The sequence below is a fragment of the Petromyzon marinus genome, chromosome 46 (genome assembly GCF_048934315.1).
Source record: "Petromyzon marinus isolate PM22_M1 ecotype Great Lakes invasive population chromosome 46, UKy_Petmar_22M1.pri1.0, whole genome shotgun sequence".
NCBI lineage: Eukaryota > Metazoa > Chordata > Hyperoartia > Petromyzontiformes > Petromyzontidae > Petromyzon > Petromyzon marinus.
Genome location: NC_133712.1, coordinates 18,425,190 through 18,444,495, shown reverse-complemented (window position 1 = coordinate 18,444,495; position 19,306 = coordinate 18,425,190). Strand labels below are relative to the sequence as shown.

The 19,306-nt window shown below is 45.1% G+C and overlaps 1 protein-coding gene across 6 annotated transcripts; it reads right to left on the bottom strand.

Annotated features, from left to right (window-relative positions):
* Nucleotides 1–57: 57 nt before the first annotated feature.
* On the bottom strand, nucleotides 58–17,899 carry SLC39A3 (solute carrier family 39 member 3). Of its 6 annotated transcripts, none has more exons than XM_032971343.2 (3): nucleotides 17,616–17,899; nucleotides 6,132–6,442; nucleotides 58–5,734 (listed from the first exon to the last, which is right to left on the bottom strand). In XM_032971343.2, the coding sequence occupies exons 2-3, from the start codon at nucleotides 6,342–6,344 to the stop codon at nucleotides 4,904–4,906; spliced, it is 1,044 nt and encodes a 347-aa protein (XP_032827234.1). In that variant the 5' UTR covers nucleotides 6,345–6,442; nucleotides 17,616–17,899; the 3' UTR covers nucleotides 58–4,903. The 6 variants fall into 6 exon arrangements, with proteins under 6 accessions (XP_032827234.1, XP_032827235.1, XP_032827231.1 ...); XM_032971344.2 differs by having other exon boundaries at nucleotides 6,132–6,409; XM_032971340.2 differs by having other exon boundaries at nucleotides 17,554–17,897.
* Nucleotides 17,900–19,306: the final 1,407 nt, after the last annotated feature.

The following is a 19,306-nucleotide window of genomic DNA, read 5'->3' as shown; positions in this document are numbered from 1 at the left end:
TGTCCAATATAATTCAATTGGTTAAGACATGACAAAGGTGCAATAAAGACAACACAGTATCGACATGGGATGGTTTTATAACAAGATTGTACCTTATTTACATTCACACCATTTGTTCACGAATGCCACGTCACCTTTGAGAATAGTTTGGGGTTTATTTCACCACTCGCGGCCGTCCGTCCAGTGGTGTTGCAAATCTTGCAGTGCAGGCCTGCCACGAGGCGAAACAGGAAACCTCCGTGTTGTATATGACGTCTGATAGCATGACCGGCATTTGGGGAAGTGTCTGATAGCCTTGCCCTCGACTCAGTTTTCATGGTAAACAATTGGCCTATTGTTCCAAGTTACCTAAACAAATTAAAACAGAAATACAGTTATAAACTGTAAAATTCAGACTTAATTCAATGCATCCACTATTTCCGTAATAGTATATATTAGTATTACAAATACCAAACAATAAGCACCACATTGTTTATTTATAACACAACTCGTTTAACGATTACAGTAGAACGCCAATAAATCCAGGAATTCTAAAATCTGTGGGAAACGCGGTTTACTGCAACTCCCGTAATCTAAAATCATAACATCTGAGAATTTGGGGATATTTGGAGGGCAGCTAAAAAATCCTATAATCTGCCAAGTAAAATGTCTCTTTCACAAGACACCAGCGATGGCATTACCCTTTGTTTGAGGTAAAAGTCACAATGGAGATGTGTTTGAAGTGCTTTCGAGACAAAGACACGCAGAGAGACACATGGAAATACAGGGAGAAAACAATATAAACAGATGTCACTGTGCTGACAATTTGCTCTGGAGTATCACGTGCTTCCCTGCTTCTATAATCCATATATTTTTAATGGATTTATGGAGAGGCGTGGCTAAAACCTCAAAGTCCACAATTTTTTCTCGCGGATTTTCCACATTAACGTAGAGCATTGTTGATTACGCAATCTGCGAAAAACCCATTCCCATATTTCCGCAGATTTTTTGGAGTTCTGTCGCAACATTATTATATTGCTATGCAACATACATTTTCACTGTTCATATTTTTGCTATGAAACCAATCTCAATATGTTATGATTAACCAATAACAATAACCAGGATTGCGTCGAATCCTGTTGGATCTCGGAAGCTAAGTATGGGTTGAGGCTGTAGAGTACCTCGATGGGCGACCACAACACACGAGACAGGTGTTCTAGGCTGCTGCACCACCATGTTGCGGGCAACAAAGGGCAATGCAGCAACATCCATTGTTGTACTGTATTACCCTCCCACGTTTATGGTCCCTGCTTTTATCAATCGGCACCGATTATTGTGAAGTAAACAAAAACTGAAGTTTAGGAGTGGCATATATTTGTGACCAAACAATTGTCCCCACAGTCCATCTAAATTTGTAAAACTTTATACATTACATATTTATTGGGCATATAACAAATTATTTAACATGTAAATTAATTGAATTACAATTATTACATGCCAGATCGAGTCTTGTGCTCACAATACACGCATCGAATTGTGCGTCCGAGAAACGAGAAATGTATTTATAATGAATGTGGATTATATGCTCATGTCCCTTCAGGCCAGGGCTCTTCAAAAGGTGTGCCAGATGTAGGCCCTTTGGAGGGGCCCGCTGAGCTATGGCCTGCTAATAAATCTGGCTCGCTGGGACATGAGAAAATACAGATTAGCGAGAAGAGAGAAAGAAACAAGATATCGCGAGATGAGAGACCTAGGGACAAGTGATTCACATTCGTGGTCACATGTGCAGTAGTTGTGATGTCAAGTGGCTTGCCAGCACATGCCAATTTTACGTCAAAAAAGCCCAAGCGGTTTCTTTTCGAATGAGCATTGAAGCATTGGTGCTCATCACCTGTTTACAAGTCTGAGCCCATGGTGGAAATTCCACGTTCCCATATCGGGGTCGGGTATATGAATAGGGAATCCACTGCTGACTTTCCCCATAAACTGGTACTCATTTTATTGACCCTAGATGATTGATGAGCTGAGTGAACCCATAATCAGGATATGAACTTCAACCTTCCGATTGCAAGCAGCTTGCTGTACCACTGAGCCACATGTGCTCCACAGGATATTACAGATTTATGATAATGGAACAAACAAGACCCCGATAACACTGGGTAAACAAAACCAATGAGACAATAAAAAACGAGACAAAATTGCTTGAGGCTCGAATCGAACGACTCCAAATCGTGACAATTCATCCAATCGCCTATTGGAATGAATTGTTCAACACCTAGCCAATTTTCTATTTTTAAAACCCGATTCAAAATTGTAAATAAGAATACCCAGAATTACAAAAACCAACAAAAAACGTTGTAAACAAATTAACAAGCTCCTACCAGTACCGTATGTTTTCTTTCCAGACGGCTGTACATCACTTCAAATGATTAATAATTTGTAAACACAGTCAATAGCTAAATGATAAACTATGAGTAACGTTTATAGAGTAAACTTTTGAAAGTTTAACACAGTGCCCCTTACAACAGACATGAAGTAGCAATAGAATAATCAGTAACATTGATTGTGAATTCAAAGGAAACTATCATACGTTAGAGAACTTCCATCCCACCATTAATCCACTCAGAGATAAATATCCTTCTGAAAATATCTTAATGCTTATTAAACCGCATATAAGGTGCATAAAAAAATCTGTAAAGGTGGCACATGGATCAGAGGTTCTCAAGTGTTGTTAGTCGATGGCCTCAGCCCGGTCAAAAACTGCACAAAAATATCACATTTCATTCTGATTAAATTTGCCTATTCCAGCTTTCAGAATTAAATGCATGGGTTTGACTGTCTTGCAACGAACATTACTCTCAGTGGCAGGGCGGGTAGGAAAGTACTGCCCCCATAATGGGTACACCAGAGGCCACTTGAAGGCATCTCAGAGGTAGCTCAGCGATGCCCACTTCTGTAAGCCGTTCTCTAACACGGGGATAACGCACTGCGCTGTCAGAGTTGTGAATGGATTCATCCTCTCATGACATTATGCCGGGAACACAACTAATAAAATTGGGAAAGATTACAACATGTAAGAATTCCGTAAGCAGTTGAGATGGTCATTTGAGCCACAGATCCGAACGTGGCGAGAGCTCCCATGGGCATTGGTGGAGGACATACTCTGCTGATGAGACCCAAATAAAGTCGAAACCGGTCCAAGGTTTACTTCATATAGACAAATGCTCTGGACAGGAGCACTATTTTATTTTGGCCGCACCTTAATTATATATGTACCCACAATCCACTATATTGCACACATATCGAATTTGCATTCAGACCTCATAAAACCAAATTGTGTAGTAGGAGTGTAAAGATGTATCATCGTGGAGACATTTCTTTATGTTATGGGTACGATATGGACACTCGTACGATCATTATTATTATTCTTGCATTATTACGTTTTATGGGTTAAGTCTTCCTTTAACGTGAACTGCCTTGCCTACTTTACCCAGCGAGCTACTGTTCATTAGCGAGCGTTGTTCTGCTATGGCGTGCTACAGTACCAGCAGTAAAAAGGCCATCAAGGGATCACAGTTTTTCCATACACACTCCTACACCTTGTTTCATGCACTGCGCAATATTATTAAAATGTGGAAAAAATCATGCACAATTCATCCTTTATTCTAGGAGTAACTGCGCAGGTGACTTCGTATCCCAATATGCAACAGGGACATGTTTACCTTGTGTCTACAGAGCAATATTCAGTATCCATTGCATGTGAAATGACAGCAGGTAAATGTATACAAATACATATTTCAGGAAAGAGCCTCCCTTCTCCAGACCCGTGGTATAACCTCACCATGACTGCCAGCGATCGACCAAACAGGACAACAGCCAGGCTCTTTGGTGTAATAATGAAAGAGCCAGCTTTGAGACAGTCAATGTGTCTTCCCTGCTCAACTATGTCATGACTGGTGCTCATATCCCAGACTCAGCAGTGTAAATGCCACCCTCCGGTGGGAAACACGCTAGAGAGAGCACGTCCGCCGAGGAGATGTAGCGATGAAAGTGGATCGTGTGCAGGTACCATGGTGGATATTCCCCTCTCAGGGAGCGTGTAAAATGACAACTGCTTGGCGAGGCATGATGATGATGATGGTGGGACCAGTGACTCCAAAGGACAACTCCTATCAGTTTTCCACAAGGTGACATTCTTTTGACCCAGGACGGATAAAACACTGAATTCTGTCCACCGCCCCCTATACTAGGATTCAAACTCACGAATTTCTTTTTGGGAATTGGCTGTTCTAAGCAGAACCCAGGTAACGCATTTAAACAAGCAATAAGAAATAAAGGGCTCAGGGTTATGCGCTCCAACCGCCATGGAAACATTTGCTTGCTGAGTCAACTCCCTCCCTGACCGTCCTTTGACCTCGTGACCTCCCGACCTGCAATCCACGTGCTCTAACCACAGCAGTGTGGCAACACGACGCATTGGCCGCTCGTAGCATTGGCTCGCGGTTCTGGCCTGGCGGTCGTCCTGATTGCTACTGCGCATGTGTTTAACTGGACTTGTGCTCCACCTGCTTCGCAGTGGATATTGAATATTCTGTGCCGATTTTCAAAAAATAGTAGGCAGCATGTGGCGGCGTCGCGGTCCGAATTTGCCACGTTCAGAAGATTACTTGCAAATTATTTAAATGCATGAAACCACGGAGCAACATCACCCCATACTTTTAAACCACTGCAGACTATGCCTGTGAAACACAGCAGCATCTTCCTTCAAGATAGCCTTGCGCTATGAGAATGGTGCGAACATGAAATGTCATCCATTTTTTTTCACAACTACCCGAGGCCACACCGAAGGACCGGCGCGCAAGGGTCTCCTGTCCCAGCGTACCGGACTGTAACCAGCACAGTGGCGGCGGTGGCGCCGTGCACATCACCAGTGCATGAAGGCCAGCCCGGCGGGCAGTGCGTAGCCGACCGCCAGCAAGGCGACCTTGAGCATGCGATCGCGCTGCCCGTGTGCCATCTCCTTGGCGAGCACCTCCAGGAAGGCGACGAACAGGAAGGTGCCGGCGGCCAGGCCCTGTAGCACCAGCGAGGCAGCATCACCGGCCAGCCCCGCAGCGCCGTTTTCCACGGCGGCGCCGATGGCGACACCCACGGGGATGGCGGTGCAGAATGCGGCGGCCAGGCGTGCGGCGCGGCAGGGCGCCAGCCCTGCGCGCGCCATGCTCGCGCCCAGCGCCGCCGCCGCCAGCGTCTCGTGCACGCCCACCGCCACCGCCAGCCCCACAGCCTTGGCCGCCGTCTCCTGCAGGCCGAGCGCGACGCCTTCGAAGGCCGAGTGCGCCGATAGCGCGAGCACGAGCACGATGAGGCGCAGCGAGCTCGACTCTGCCAGCTCGGCCGCGTCCAAGTGGCTGTGGCCGTGCCCGTGCTGCGGTTGCTGGCGGTGGTGGCGGTGGTGGCGGTGGCGCCGCGGCTGCTGCTGGCGACGGCCGGGTGGGGGGCGGACGTGCTTGAGCGGCGCTGGTGACCCAGTCTCGTCGGCGTCCTCCTCCTCGGCCTCCGTGTCCGAGTCGGCACCGGCGTCTCCGTCGAGCGAGTCGAGCCCCACGTAGGCGGCGCGCGGGGGTGGCTCGGAGCGCCGGCAGACGAGCACCAGCTGCTCCAACAGCAGCGTGAGTAGCAGGCCGAGCACCATGCAGCACTCGGCCAGGGGGTACTGATCCGGGAGGCCCATCGCCTTCCCCACGATGAAGGCCTGGATGGGAGGGAGAGGACGCTCCAATAGTCTTTGTCACGGGCGGCAGCACATCGCTAGAATCGGCGTCGCTAGTAATAATAGAATAATAACCATCATTTACTCGAATGTCTGAGCAACTCCAAGCGCTTTACATCACATCTCATATAAAATATTCGAAGGGCACCTCCAGTGGCAGCTGCCCCTCACTCATCACCACCACCATCATTACCGCCACATTCACCATCTCACTCACTTAATCACCACCACCATTGCCACTGCCACCATCACCACCATTATTACCGCCACATTCACTGTCACCCTCATTCACCACCACCACCTTCACCATAACCCTCACTACCGCCGCCGCCGTCACCACCGCCGGCCCCGCCGGCCCCGTGGTGTTTTGCGAGCGCACCTTCTCGCGCACGGACGGCAGCAGGGCGCAGAAGCAGGTGCCGAGGAAGACGCCACCGGCGAAGGTGTTGGCGGCCGCCATGAGGCGCCGGGCGCGCCGCGACTCAGCTGCCTCCGCGCGGCGCAGCAGCCACACGGGTAGCAGGCAGCCCAGCGACATGAGCACGAACATGGCCAGCGCGCACAGCGCCTTTAGCAGCAGCAACGCCGCCATCGTGGCGCGGATAGAAAGGTGAAGTGGGGTGGCCGCGTCGAGCTTGGCACATCGATCGTTAGCGCCTGCGGGGGATGGGGGTGACAGAGGGAGGGGGGCTGAAAGAACGCGAGACACTTAAACGCCTTGCGGGCGGGCAAAGCAGGCAGTCAAAACGTATGATTTCTAAAATCCTTCCATCTCTGTCCACCACAGCAGGATCATTTGGTTACAAGAGTCGATTGGCAAGCTGCATGTCGCGAGAAGTGTGGGTACTCGCACATCTTCAAGACGCCTGGCCAGTGTGTAAGCGAAGGTCAAACATGTGGTATTGTAAGTCAATGTGGTCATAGTGCGTCGTGACGCAAAACAGTAACTGCTCATCTCCACCGATGGCTCGAGGGTAATGGGGATTTCACACAGGAAAGTCTTTCCATAGCATATATTTTACATGCGTGTCCATATCTATGCTGTGTTTCCATACTTATGGCACTCTGAGCACAAAACTCAAAAGTGCACAATGTGAGAGGGGGCAAATGTTAAAAGTGACTGGGGTGGGATTGAGGCCAAGAGTCGAGCCAGAGTCCGGTTGGCAAGATCATTAAGAGCAAGGGCTCTAATTTGTTAGGGTTAGGGATAGAGTCCGGTTGTATAGCGTACTCGAACCCCTGGCAGCGATACCCTCCACCACTGTCAAGAATGACCTTTCACATTTTGTTCACGTTTCTCCGTTTACGAATGAGGTGGCAGTCAAGTCCGTGGGTGGCTCTGAGCTTTACCAAAAGTGCGTTCACACTTCCACAATTAATCAATAACACTGTCAATAAGACATCAATAACACTGTTATTGACAGTGTTATTGATGTCTTATTGACAGTGTCAATAACACTGTTATTGACAGTGTTATTGACAGTGTTATTGATGAATGTGTTGAGTGTTTTTGCATGGACAATAGATTGTCGGCCTCCAACCAGGATCTGAACTTGAGTCAACTGCTCTAAGACGGTTCCACTCAATTAGAGCCCGGCAGTCAAAATCTCTAAATCATCATCATAATATGCATGGGGTGTCGTTTCTAAGATCTTTGTGGTTTTAGAAAATGTGACTTATTTATGGAATAAGTCGATGGTTTGACACGTACACAAAACTAAATTCACCATCACCACCATCCCAGCGTGGATGAAAAGGTCAGTGTGACCCAGTACACATCTGACACCAGTGGTTTGAGTATTTTCCACTTGCCAACCAAGGTGGACAAATGATTTGTCTCTGACTTGCAGTCAAACATTAGTTGACATCATGTGCGCACGTAAGAAGCCACTTTGTGATTTTACAAATAATTGCCCACGTGTTTATAGTCCCTGAACTGTAAGTTCAAAGTCGTGGAAGTGTGAACACACTTTGGGAAGAGCTCAGTCACCCACGGACCTGACTGACACCTCATAAACAGAAAACGTATAATAACACTGTTATTGACGAATGTGTTCAGTTTATAACAGTGTTTTTGACAAATGTGTTACCTTTATAACAGTGTAAGTGACAAATGTGTTAAGAATATAACTGTGTTATTGGCGAATGTGTTGAGTTTATAACAGCATTAACGACGAATGTGTTGAGTTGTTAGTTGTGCTTGTGCACCACTGCCAGCGCAGCAGCAGCACCACCAGATATTATTAATTTCATTGTCCGTGCAGGATTGACAAAATATGAAGCAGCGCTTTGTGGCAATTCAACACGGCACTGGCATGGTCAAGAACAGCTTGCTGCCAGGGGAATGTGGAATACTCCACAGCTGACACAAACGATGGCACCACCAACACAGCGTTGCCAACAGGAGACGGTCACCACCTTGACTACTGAAAAATCTCATTAGCATATATATTTACTCGTGTAGAAGGGTAAAGGCCGGTGGTAAGGCCTTCAAAGCAGTGGTTCCCTACCCTGGGTAATTGTAGTATGTTTATTTATTTACTAGCCTGAATTCTCCAGGGTAGCACTGCTATGTTACTAGCACTGTGCTGCATTGGGTTTACAAACATGTCTGCTGCAACACGAAGATTAAATATAAGTCGAATTAATTTACACAATGCTACCTCAGCAATATCCATCAGAGCCGGTGTCATTAAACACATGTACACCCCGAGGCACACGCATTGGGTACTGTAATCCTAACGGCTTTTACCCAGAAAAGCCTCACCAGGCCTCAAGACTCTATTTCAGGAGGGTCTTGCAATGCAACGTTTGGCCAATTCCCATGAATGAGACTTTGGCTGCATGTGAGAGGCAACTAAAGAACCCGGAGAAAACCCACGCATATGAGGAAAAAACACTAAAAAGTTTTGCACAGATGGTTATTCAAGAATCCAATGCTGTACTGCCATCTACTCGCCACCTCACAGTCGATTCTGTTGAATCTAGATAAGTAAGCCCTTAGTTGAGTTATATGTGTACAGGTTGTGGGGTTATTTGACCATACTTCACCATGTTGGTCAGTTTAGGTTGGTCAAGTATGGTGCCAAGGCTTTTTAGAGTATACAACTGAATCCTGGAGTCTGTGATTGCCACACTTGATCCTCCCACAATTATTTTTCGCCTGAGCCCAAGTGCCAACCAGCGGAACCTCCGATTAACCAGCATTTCGTTTCGTGCAAATCACACGTGCACCGCTTGCGTACAATATTCGAGGTTACCGAGGCTCTCCATATCTAACTTTGGAAGGGCCTGAGGACGGACCCCTGTTGTACGCAATCTAGGCACGGCATAGGCAATGACTGTTTGTCACCCAGCTTGACGAATTGTGATCGACCATGTAGGTATGACTTAATCTACCCAAGTGCCGTACCCGATACATTAAACCTTGACTTTAGCCTGCCGATGAGTATCTCATGGTCGGTTTAACACGTAGGCTCATGGTCAATGGTGTCAAAGGCGGCTGAGAGATCAAGGCCAACCAACGCTGTGGCACTCCAGTAATCCATGATCTTGTAGAGGTCATCGGTAATCTTAGTAGAGCCGTTTCAGTGCTGTGGAACTTCCGGTACACCGACTACAATGGGTGAAAAACTGCCCATCAAAATAATGTGGGTAAATAAACCGCTTCAGACGAAGGCACTCAATGACCTTTGAAATCGTTGTCAGGTTTGAGATTGGGCGATAGTTTGTGAGGTCACTATGGCTCATGCCAACTTTTTTCAGGAGTGGTGTTACCTACGCCATTTTGAAACCAGTCTGGGAAAAAGCCCTCACTGAACAAAAGATTTTCCAGGTGGATAATCAGCGGCGCAAGCAACGTTCGAGCATGATTTGGGAATCAACGTGTGGATGTAGTCGAGCGTCGACTTCTTATTTGGCAGCTGTGCGTAGAAAATGTACACCTCTGCCACTTTACATTGGTGCCAGGGTCTCGAGTTTGGCATTGGTTCCAGCTTGATCAAACTCAGATGTCAGACTGGGAGAATGCGTTGCCTTCAAGTTAGAAACTGCCATCGTGATCGTCACTATTGTATTGGCGAAGGTCGCAAGTACTGTGCACAGACCGGGTTGCTTAGTTGATGGGTGGTTGGAGTGCAGCAGACGCTTCACGATGGCGATGGGCCATAGAGCACGGGGGTTGTGAGCTGACTCATTGACGCTCAGAGCATAGAGCGATCTGCGAGACTCAATAATGAGTCGGTTGACAGGTTTGCAGGGGGCTCTGTAATCGAGTCGGACAGCTTTAAAGCAGTTTTCTTCGAAAGATGCTCCAGCCTCCTCCAGGTCTGCTTGGTTGCGATTGCCTCCAGTGACAGCCAGGTACTTTGTGCTTTCCTCATTATTTCTGTGCTTGTTCAGATGGGCACGAGTTTCTCCAGAATGGCGGTTATGTAATTTTCGAATTGAGCTGCAAATTAATCGACTGTCGATTGAGGATTTAGACATGCGGATGATGACCGGATCTTCTGACCGAAACCATCGTGGTCCAGTCATTTCCAGTCTTTGAGCGACATGTTGCGCCGCTTATGTGCTGGGTTAAACTCTTGACTGTCGATAATGTCGGCGAGATCACTGTTGATTTTACCACAAGAACCGGTCAGTCCGGGCAGTTCAGGTCACCACAGTTGATGTAACAAGAGCCAAGTGACCCACAGTCTTGCAGACCAGAAAGCTCGTAAAATAATTCCTAAAGTGAAGACGGCGGTCAGTAGATGACAGCGATCGTAAGCCCCGCATGCTGTTTGTTATTGTCACAAGCAGCAGCGAATTACATGATTGTTAATGAGTCACTCAGAACTTTCACGCACATGTCTTCACGGTGAATCAGTGCTATCCCACTACCATGTGGACTGCCGGTGCTAGGCTTCCCGCGACGGTGCTGATGTACAATAGCATATCCATTAAGTGCAGCCTCATGTTCTTTGGTTCTTTCGGTAAAGTCACGTAGAATGAGAATAAAATAATAAATTGATAAAATAAAATAACACAATAAAATTCTCACGACGTTTCGGCCACAACACAAGCGGCCTTCATCAGGTGAAGGGACGAGACTGTCTGGAGGACAGCGCTGGAGCGAACAAAGCCACGCTCAGATCGCGACCTTTAAGCTGTGTGAGAAGAAACAAAGCGCCTTGACATAGGAATTAGCATAGAATTTAGCATTGAAATAGCTGAGTGATTAGCTTGTGACTGGTCACAGAAATGGCTATGTTAAAGTCAAAGCATCCACATCCACAGAGGCACCCCTTGACAAAGGAATTAGCATAGAATTTAGCATTGAAATAGCTGAGTGATTAGCTTGTGACTGGTCACAGAAATGGCTATGTTAAAGTCAAAGCATACACATTCACAGAGGCACCTAGTACAAATCAAACAGGATAATTTAGCATTGAAATAACTAGGAGAATTTAGCATTGAAATAACTGAGTGATTAGCTTGTGGCTGGTCACAGAAATGGCTATGTTAAAGTCAAAGCCTACACATCTGAGCTATTCACAGTAACTGGGTATACACTGCACTATATAATGAATACTATATAGTAAACCAATAAAAAACTAAAATATAAATTACCTCAATGTTATCAATAAACTCTATATATTCTCCAATCAGCTAAGCTACCAACAATAAGTCGTTATATATCACAATGCTATATGGCGAAAAAATGGGTGGATTCTTACCCTCAACTTTAGCACCACGGATAGCTACGAACCCCGTTCAGACGGACGAGTTCATCCATGTTATTTTATTTTATCAATTTATTATTTTATTCTCATTCTACGTGACTTTACCGAAAGAACCAAAGAAGATGAATCCTTGCAGTCACGAAAGCTTTAAATCGAAATGCAGCCTCATGCTTAATTTCATCTGGTGAGTTGTCATATACCCAGGTTGTGGCCAATCATTGATCAGATCGTGGATCAGCACCGTCTTGTTGACTATGGAGCATGCGTTGACCAATCGAACATTGAGGAACTCTGGTCCAGGGTTTGGCCCGATACCCTATGTGATGGGATCGGGCACGTTCCAGGCGATGTGGTCATAAGCACAGCATTGCAGTGCAGTACACAGTACAATACTGTTATTGATATCCCCAAAGACATTGAGTCATAAGAAGTCTGGAATACTTTGAATCACTTGGAGCCATTACATATGGGCAAAACTGGCATTTCATTTGTTACTTCCAGAGAGATACACGGTGTCTGTCTAACTCTCCCACATTGATTAAAAGATCCACACAACGCCCGACCCAGAGTCTTAATTATAATTCAGCCGTGCCCTTGACAACTGCTGTGGGTTTGAGTTCTGGCTATGATCACAAGGACTGATCAGTCACAGAAACGCTTACTTCAGTCTTATGATGTATGCAATTACAGCACAGTATCGCATTTACATTGATTCTGTTGCATGAGGAATGCAGATGAGGTATTTAAGGATTTACGGAGCCTTTTGTTGCCAAATAAAAATAGTTACAAAACATACATGTTCGCATAATCTCCAATTAGGTACCGTCTTTTTTTGAGAAATGGTCAAGTAATTGGATGTTGTTACACAAAAACCTGGTCTCGTCCAACTAAAATAAAAGAGAGTGAATATGATTTCAACTTGTAACGCACACAGCATTCGCTCGCTCTCTTTCAGAACGACAGAGGCACGAGGAAGAACCACAGACGAGCGGGAAGGTAGCTAATGCGACAAGCCCAAGCTCTGCATTCCTCTATTACTACTATAATGAGCCAAGAACGTCTGTGTGTAACGCGCGTGATGTCACTCCACATGCTGGTGGCACGTGCCCCCCCCAATGATCCGATCGAAATCAGCATTTTGCGACCCCCACTATCACTGTTTAGCATATTACGTGCCAGGGACTCTATGAGATGATAGGACAATAGTCCGAGTCCATAATTGGCAATAAGTAATGGAAAAGCAGTTATAAGTGACTCAGAATTGTACGCAGTTGCGTATACAGTACACGACTTCCCTTTAGGCAAACCTCCAGCGAGCGTGATGCCGATCACACAACGCGTTTCGAATTCGACCCTCAATCGATGGCTGCGCCATCGCCGCACACGCGTCGAATAAAAAGCAAGGGACAAGTCCTTACTAACTCCTATAATTTTTCATTGCTGGAGGGGTTGCCCCCCCTACCTGAAAAAACTGGCTCCGCCATTGGGAGCACCACGCCCCCCCCCCCCGTCATTAACATTCATGAGCGGGTGGATTTTTACACTCACGCAGGAGGTCGAGCGGAATTTTTTTTCGCAAATTCATTTTAAGTTTGACGTTTCTTTATTGAAAGTTAATCTAATAAATAATTATACGCAGCAACAAAGTGGATTTGGTGTCTTTTTTTATTTCTTCAGCACTTGAGACAAAAGGTAAGTCTAATTTATGCTTCTACATTATGGTAAAATAGACATTTCTCGGTGATTTTCCAGATATTGTATCGAATTCCAATTTATTTCAACCCCAGCGACTGAAAGCAGAAGAGAATAAAGTATCAGAGCAGTGAATTTGAACAAATTGAAGGTCAGTTATATACAGTGCTAAAGTGACATGAAGTGAGGTGTTTTATGATGTAGTTTCGTGCAAGAATCACTGCTTTTCTAGATTTAAAGCTTTCGTGACTGCCAGGATCCATACTCTTTGGTTCTATTGGGTAAAGTCACGTAGGTGAAAATAAAATAACAAAAAATCACGACGTTTCGGCCACAACACAAGCGGCCTTCATCAGGTGAAGGGACGAGACTGTCTGGAGGACAGCGCTGGAGTGGGAGAAGCCACGCTTAGATCACGACCTTTAAGCTGTGTGAGAAGAAAAACACCAAGCACCTTGACAAAGGAATTAGCATATAATTTAGCATTGAAATGGCTCATTGAAATAGCTAAGTTAAAGTATACACATCCGCAGAGGTACCCCTTGACAAAGGAATTAGCATAGAATTTAGCATTGAAATAGCTGAGTGATTAGCTTGTAACTGTTCACAGAAATAGCTATGTTAAAGTTAGAGCATATACATTCACCGAGGCACCTAGTACTCATCAAACAGGGGAATTTAGCGAAACACAACCACGCTCAGACAGCGGACCTTTAAACTGTGTGCGAGCAAACAGGGTGTTCTGACAAAGAAATTAGCATAAAAATTAGCATTTGATTGGCGGATTTTAGGAAAGAGGTGGTGTACGTATCATTGATATTAGTTTAATGTTTAGTTCGATTTAGAACATCTTTCCAATGGTTGCTTAATTTGAAACCATCCTCTCGGTTGAAATTGTGTCTGTGTTTGTAGATCTGAATTGCTTCATGAACAAATCTCTGATAAAAGCCCGTGGGTTTGCAAAGAACCTTGGTATCGGAGAAAATTATATCGTGATCCCCCACAGCGTTGTAACAGTGATCAGCCACGGCAGAAGAATTCGTTTTGCCGTGTTTCAAATCTGATTTGTGCTCGCGAATTCGGTCAGAGACATGTCGCTTTGTCTCACCGATATAGCAATCACCGCAGGTACAACTCAATTTGTAAACCCCGGGGTACTGTAAATCAGGAATGACATCCTTCACGGATGGGATCAGATCACGAATTGTGTACTGTATTGAACCGGACCTGGATCTTGTGTTTGTTTAGAATTTTGGAAATCTTTTTAGTAACGCCTGCTATAAATGGAAGTGTGATGGTTTTGACCGGAGTATCAAGTGGTTGTTTCTGTATGGAGGGAGAGACAGCTTTGCGGATGGTACGGTCAGAGTAACCATAACAAAACTAGATGTTAACAAAATCGTCATTAATTAGAGTAGCACCCCGATTTCGGACAATCTGAAAACAGTACTGGCTAGGGGACTAAATTTTGCTGTCACCCCAAAACACATACCAATAGATGATATCATCTCTCAGGTCGATGTAGCCCTCAAAGGCATAGGACACATCCAAGCAGACGTTGCGAGAGCTGAAATAGCCACTATTCTTAAGAATGCTAAGAAACCCATTAGTAACATCAGCAAAAATGAACGCTCTGAACTCGCACATTTAAAAAACAGAAGTGATATAGTCATCCTCTCAGCCGATAAAGGCAACGCAACTGTTATTATGGATAAAGATTCATACAACAACAAATCCAGAATCTGCTCAACGATGGAAGTTACTCAAAAATAAAAAAATGACCCTACTAATAGCCTAGCGATAAAAACCAACAAGATCATCACAAGTTCGACCTCCCTAATCGACCCAACTAAACGTCCCTCCCTAAAACCTTCTGCTGCAAGACCCCCTAGATTCTATGGTCTTCCCAAGATTCATAAAGGCACCCCACTTCGACCCATCGTATCCACGATCAACTCCCCTACCTATAGACTAGCCCATTTTCTGTCAGATACCTTGCTGCCTTTCACTGGCAAGACCGCCTCAGCAGTACTTAACTCAGCCCAATTGGTCTCTATGGTCAAAGACGTTGTACTGTCCCCTGACGATATCCTTGTCAGCTTCGATGTGGTCTCTTTGTTCACCAAGGTCCCAGTACCTGATACCATTGAAATAATTGAAAATTTGGTCCAACATGGACTAGACCCCGACACACCATGCTAATTTCTTTGTCAGAACACCCTGTTTGCTCGCACAGTTTAAAGGTCCACTGTCTGAGCGTGGTTGTGTTTCGCTAAATTCTCCTGTTTGATGAGTACTAGGTGCCTCGGTGAATGTATATGCGCTAACTTTAACATAGCTATTTCTGTGAACAGTTACAAGCTAATCACTCAGCTATTTCAATGCTAAATTCTATGCTAATTCCTTTGTCAAGGGGTACCTCTGCGGATGTGTATACTTTAACTTAGCTATTTCAATGAGCCATTTCAATGCTAAATTATATGCTAATTCCTTTGTCAAGGTGCTTGGTGTTTTTCTTCTCACACAGCTTAAAAGTCGTGATCTAAGCGTGGCTTCTCCCACTCCAGCGCTGTCCTCCAGACAGTCTCGTCCCTTCACCTGATGAAGGCCGCTTGTGTTGTGGCCGAAACGTCGTGATTTTTGTTATTTTATTTTCACCTACGTGACTTTACCCAATAGAACCAAAGAGTAATCACTGCTTTAATGCAGTGCTACAGTGAACTGCAGTGAAGTGTTTGAGGACATACTTTTGTGCAAGATTCACTGCCATTAAATTTACACAAGATAAAATTATACTCTGCTCATTTTTTTCGTAAATATTACAGCTTCCGTCCTTAGACGGGCAAACAAGCAAGTGCATATGATGTTGTCAGCCAATTAATTAATTAATGTTTACATGTGGGAGGAAACTTCAGCACCCAAAGATAACCCACAAATATGAGGGGGTAACTCTCTATCCCATACATACAGATGGTACAGGTGGAGTCCACATTATTGCTGTACCAACTTCTCCTAGCAAGCCAGGGTATGACTCCTCCTCAACACCCACGGGAAGGGATTGTGAATAACATATGTGCATATTCTTAGAATATGAATTACTGCAGTCACGAAAGCTTTAAATCAAAATTTAACATATGTGCAACCTACCAACCATCAGCGCCTCCACGGTGCTGGACTAGAGGCCACGTGCATTGCCGCCACCCGCGAATTATTTTACGTAAGGCTGGCTTCTCACATAAAATGTGACAATGGTATTCTGAGTGTGGCGCCCTGCCTGTCCAGTTCCTCGATCCGATGGCCCCAATGTACAGACCTTAAAAAGGCGACCTGACCATCACGCTTAGCCATTGTAAAACCATTAATCTGCTTGGCACAGGAATCCCATCTGGGCTGTGTTATGGAACGGCTGCTACCTCAGGAGGCAATTAGGTAGTTCTGCAAAGCCTTAACTCCAAACAATGATTATACTACTCTGTAAGCCAATTATTACTGCTACACAAAGTAAACATTTGACCAAAGGTGGAATCACGTTGTTACATCTCGGGTGGAGCACCCAGTTGCCTACTTCACCACACCGGATCGGCATCAAGAGTGAAGCGGTAATCAAGGTGATGGAAGCTCCACCACCATTCACCAAGCCACTCGCTCACCCGCAGGAATTTCGCCTCCTTGTCACTCTCAAATCGCTACTACTCATATGGTTCCTATGCCCATGAACGTCACTCGTTGATTCCTCCTCCACCAAGTTCTCATCCACACCTGCAACAATCGTATAGGTCACAGCAACACATTCACCTACTAAACTCTTTATAACTAGAACACGTTTGCAAAGCGCTAACTTGATGGGTAATTGGTATTTTAAATGTGATTGTCATATGAAGTAAAATGTTTAAAACTTGGCAATGACTATAAATATTAGTGCAGATATTTAAGTAAATTGAGGAAAAATAACCACGATATTTTACAACACTAACGATACGATTATCGTAGGATACACAGTAACTTATTATCGTAACACCGCGGCAGGCCTCACGACTCAGTGCGATGCTATCCCACGAGCATTGTCGATACTCTCGATCCTCTCCTGTTCACAGCCCTGCAGAGCCAGTGGTGGAATGTCCTCCTTATGACGGGGTCGAGTCTCTCAACATGACAACAGCTGCTGACTTCCCCACAGGAATGGTATTCGTTGTATCGACCCCGGAGGGATGATTTAAACTAGCGATCTCCGTTTCGGAATCAGAATGTATTATATACTGGAAGAATCCGGGAGCTCGATCTCGCGCTGAGCCACCCGGCCGACAACACGTCAAGCCGTGTTGTACAGACTCCTGTTAATATACAACATGAGGACACACTCCCGTATTATGATTAATAAGATACCTTGGGTGTCTTAGTTGTGAATCGTCATTGAACTCACGTGTACGAACGACTCTTTTTATCACCTGGATCAACCGTCACACCATGTTACACTTCGATCTTTAACGGTTACTGAATTGAGCATTGGAACAAGTGCACCTGCGGGCACAAGTAAAACACGTGGCTGATTTTTTTTGAAGTCGTTATCTCGGCTTCTCCGGTTTGTTAAGAGCCACTTATACACAACGAGCCGAATCACAAGGATACTCGACAGCCTCTGATGGACCGGACCCCGAGCAAAGACATAACCCCCACGTAAACGCGTGACGTGCGCCGCACTTCCCTACCCAACATGGTTGCCGCTCCTCACAACCCACGCCAGTAACGCAAACGCGACGCCATCTTGGGTAGGGAACACAGTTGGGGTAGGCGCAGCACGAGCCGGAATCTTCCGGGTATTTTTATGCGGCGAGGTCGCGCGCTGATGATGTCACAGCGATGGCTGTCCCTGCCAAATATGGCCGCTGCCGTACAGTGCGGCCCCACGTGCGTGTACAGTACGTGTGCTTGGAGTCAATCGGTGCCTCGTGCGGTCTGGACGGGCTTGTGAGGGTGATTTCACCGAACAGAGTGGAACAATGCCGTTGAATTTCTATTTAAAGCTTTCGTGACTGCAGGAAATCATCTTCTTTGGTTCTTTCGGTAAAGTCACGTAGAATGAGAATAAAATAAAAATAAGACAATAAAATTCTCACGACGTTTCGGCAACACAAGCGACCTTCTTCAGGTGAAAGAACAGAACATTGAAGCACTGTCGTCCCGACAGTTCTGTTCTTTCACCTGAAGAAGGCCGCTTGTGTTGTGGCCGAAACGTCGTGAGAATTTTATTGTCTTATTTTTATTTTATTCTCATTCTACGTGACTTTACCGAAAGAACCAAAGAAAATGCCGTTGAATGTTCAGAATAAACACATCATTGGAGATCCAAACATTATGGCTTTGATATTCCTCCTTGAAGATACTGGTGTAACCATTAACCGCATAGGAACATCAAAAGGCCGATGCACGCATCTTCATAAATGGGAAATAAAGACAAGCTGCAGTCGTGAGATTGTGGCCACGCAACGCAAACTATGGATCATCCAAATAGTAAACCCTGTGAGACAAAGAGATGCAGTCTCACAAGGGGCCGTCCATAAATGACGTCACGCGATTTTGGCCGATTTTTGACCCCTCTCCCCCTCGTCACACGGCGTCACAAAAAGTCAGACTCCCTCAAATATGACGTCACAAAGCTATGCCCCCCCCCCCAACCATATTTCCATTTTGAAAATAAAACATGCTTCAAATCACTTTAAACTATTGTCATTGTAGTGCGTATTTAATGTGGCGCTGCACTCTGATGTTGTAGAAGAAAACATTAAAAAGGCGTTGGAAAGCTGAAATTTAGCATAAAATTAACTTGAAAATATTCAACGTCTAACTAAAATTGCAGATGTTCAGAATATTATATTTAAATTATCTTATAATTATGTAATATTAAAAGTAATTATAACTATAAAAAATACTTGAAACTTTGTAGTAGAACGAAGCAAATTGGAAATTACAATTATTACAATCATTCATTCCACAGAATGAAAAGCCCTGGTAGAATCATTAAAATCAAAATGTTTAATAATAATAAAAAAATCTATGCTTCTCAATTCTCCCATGGAGAAGCAAAATTATCCTTCATGGAATAAATAAACGGTGACCTTAGTCAAGTTAAATAATAAAA

Excerpts from the sequence above, each read along its gene's own strand:
- SLC39A3 (XM_032971343.2), bottom strand. The coding sequence starts at position 6,344 with ATGGCGGCGTTGCTGCTGCTAAAGGCGCTGTGCGCGCTGGCCATGTTC. Across the intron at positions 5,735-6,131 it reads TGCCGTCCGTGCGCGAGAAG|GCCTTCATCGTGGGGAAGGC; the intron begins GTGCGCTCGCAA and ends CCTCCCATCCAG.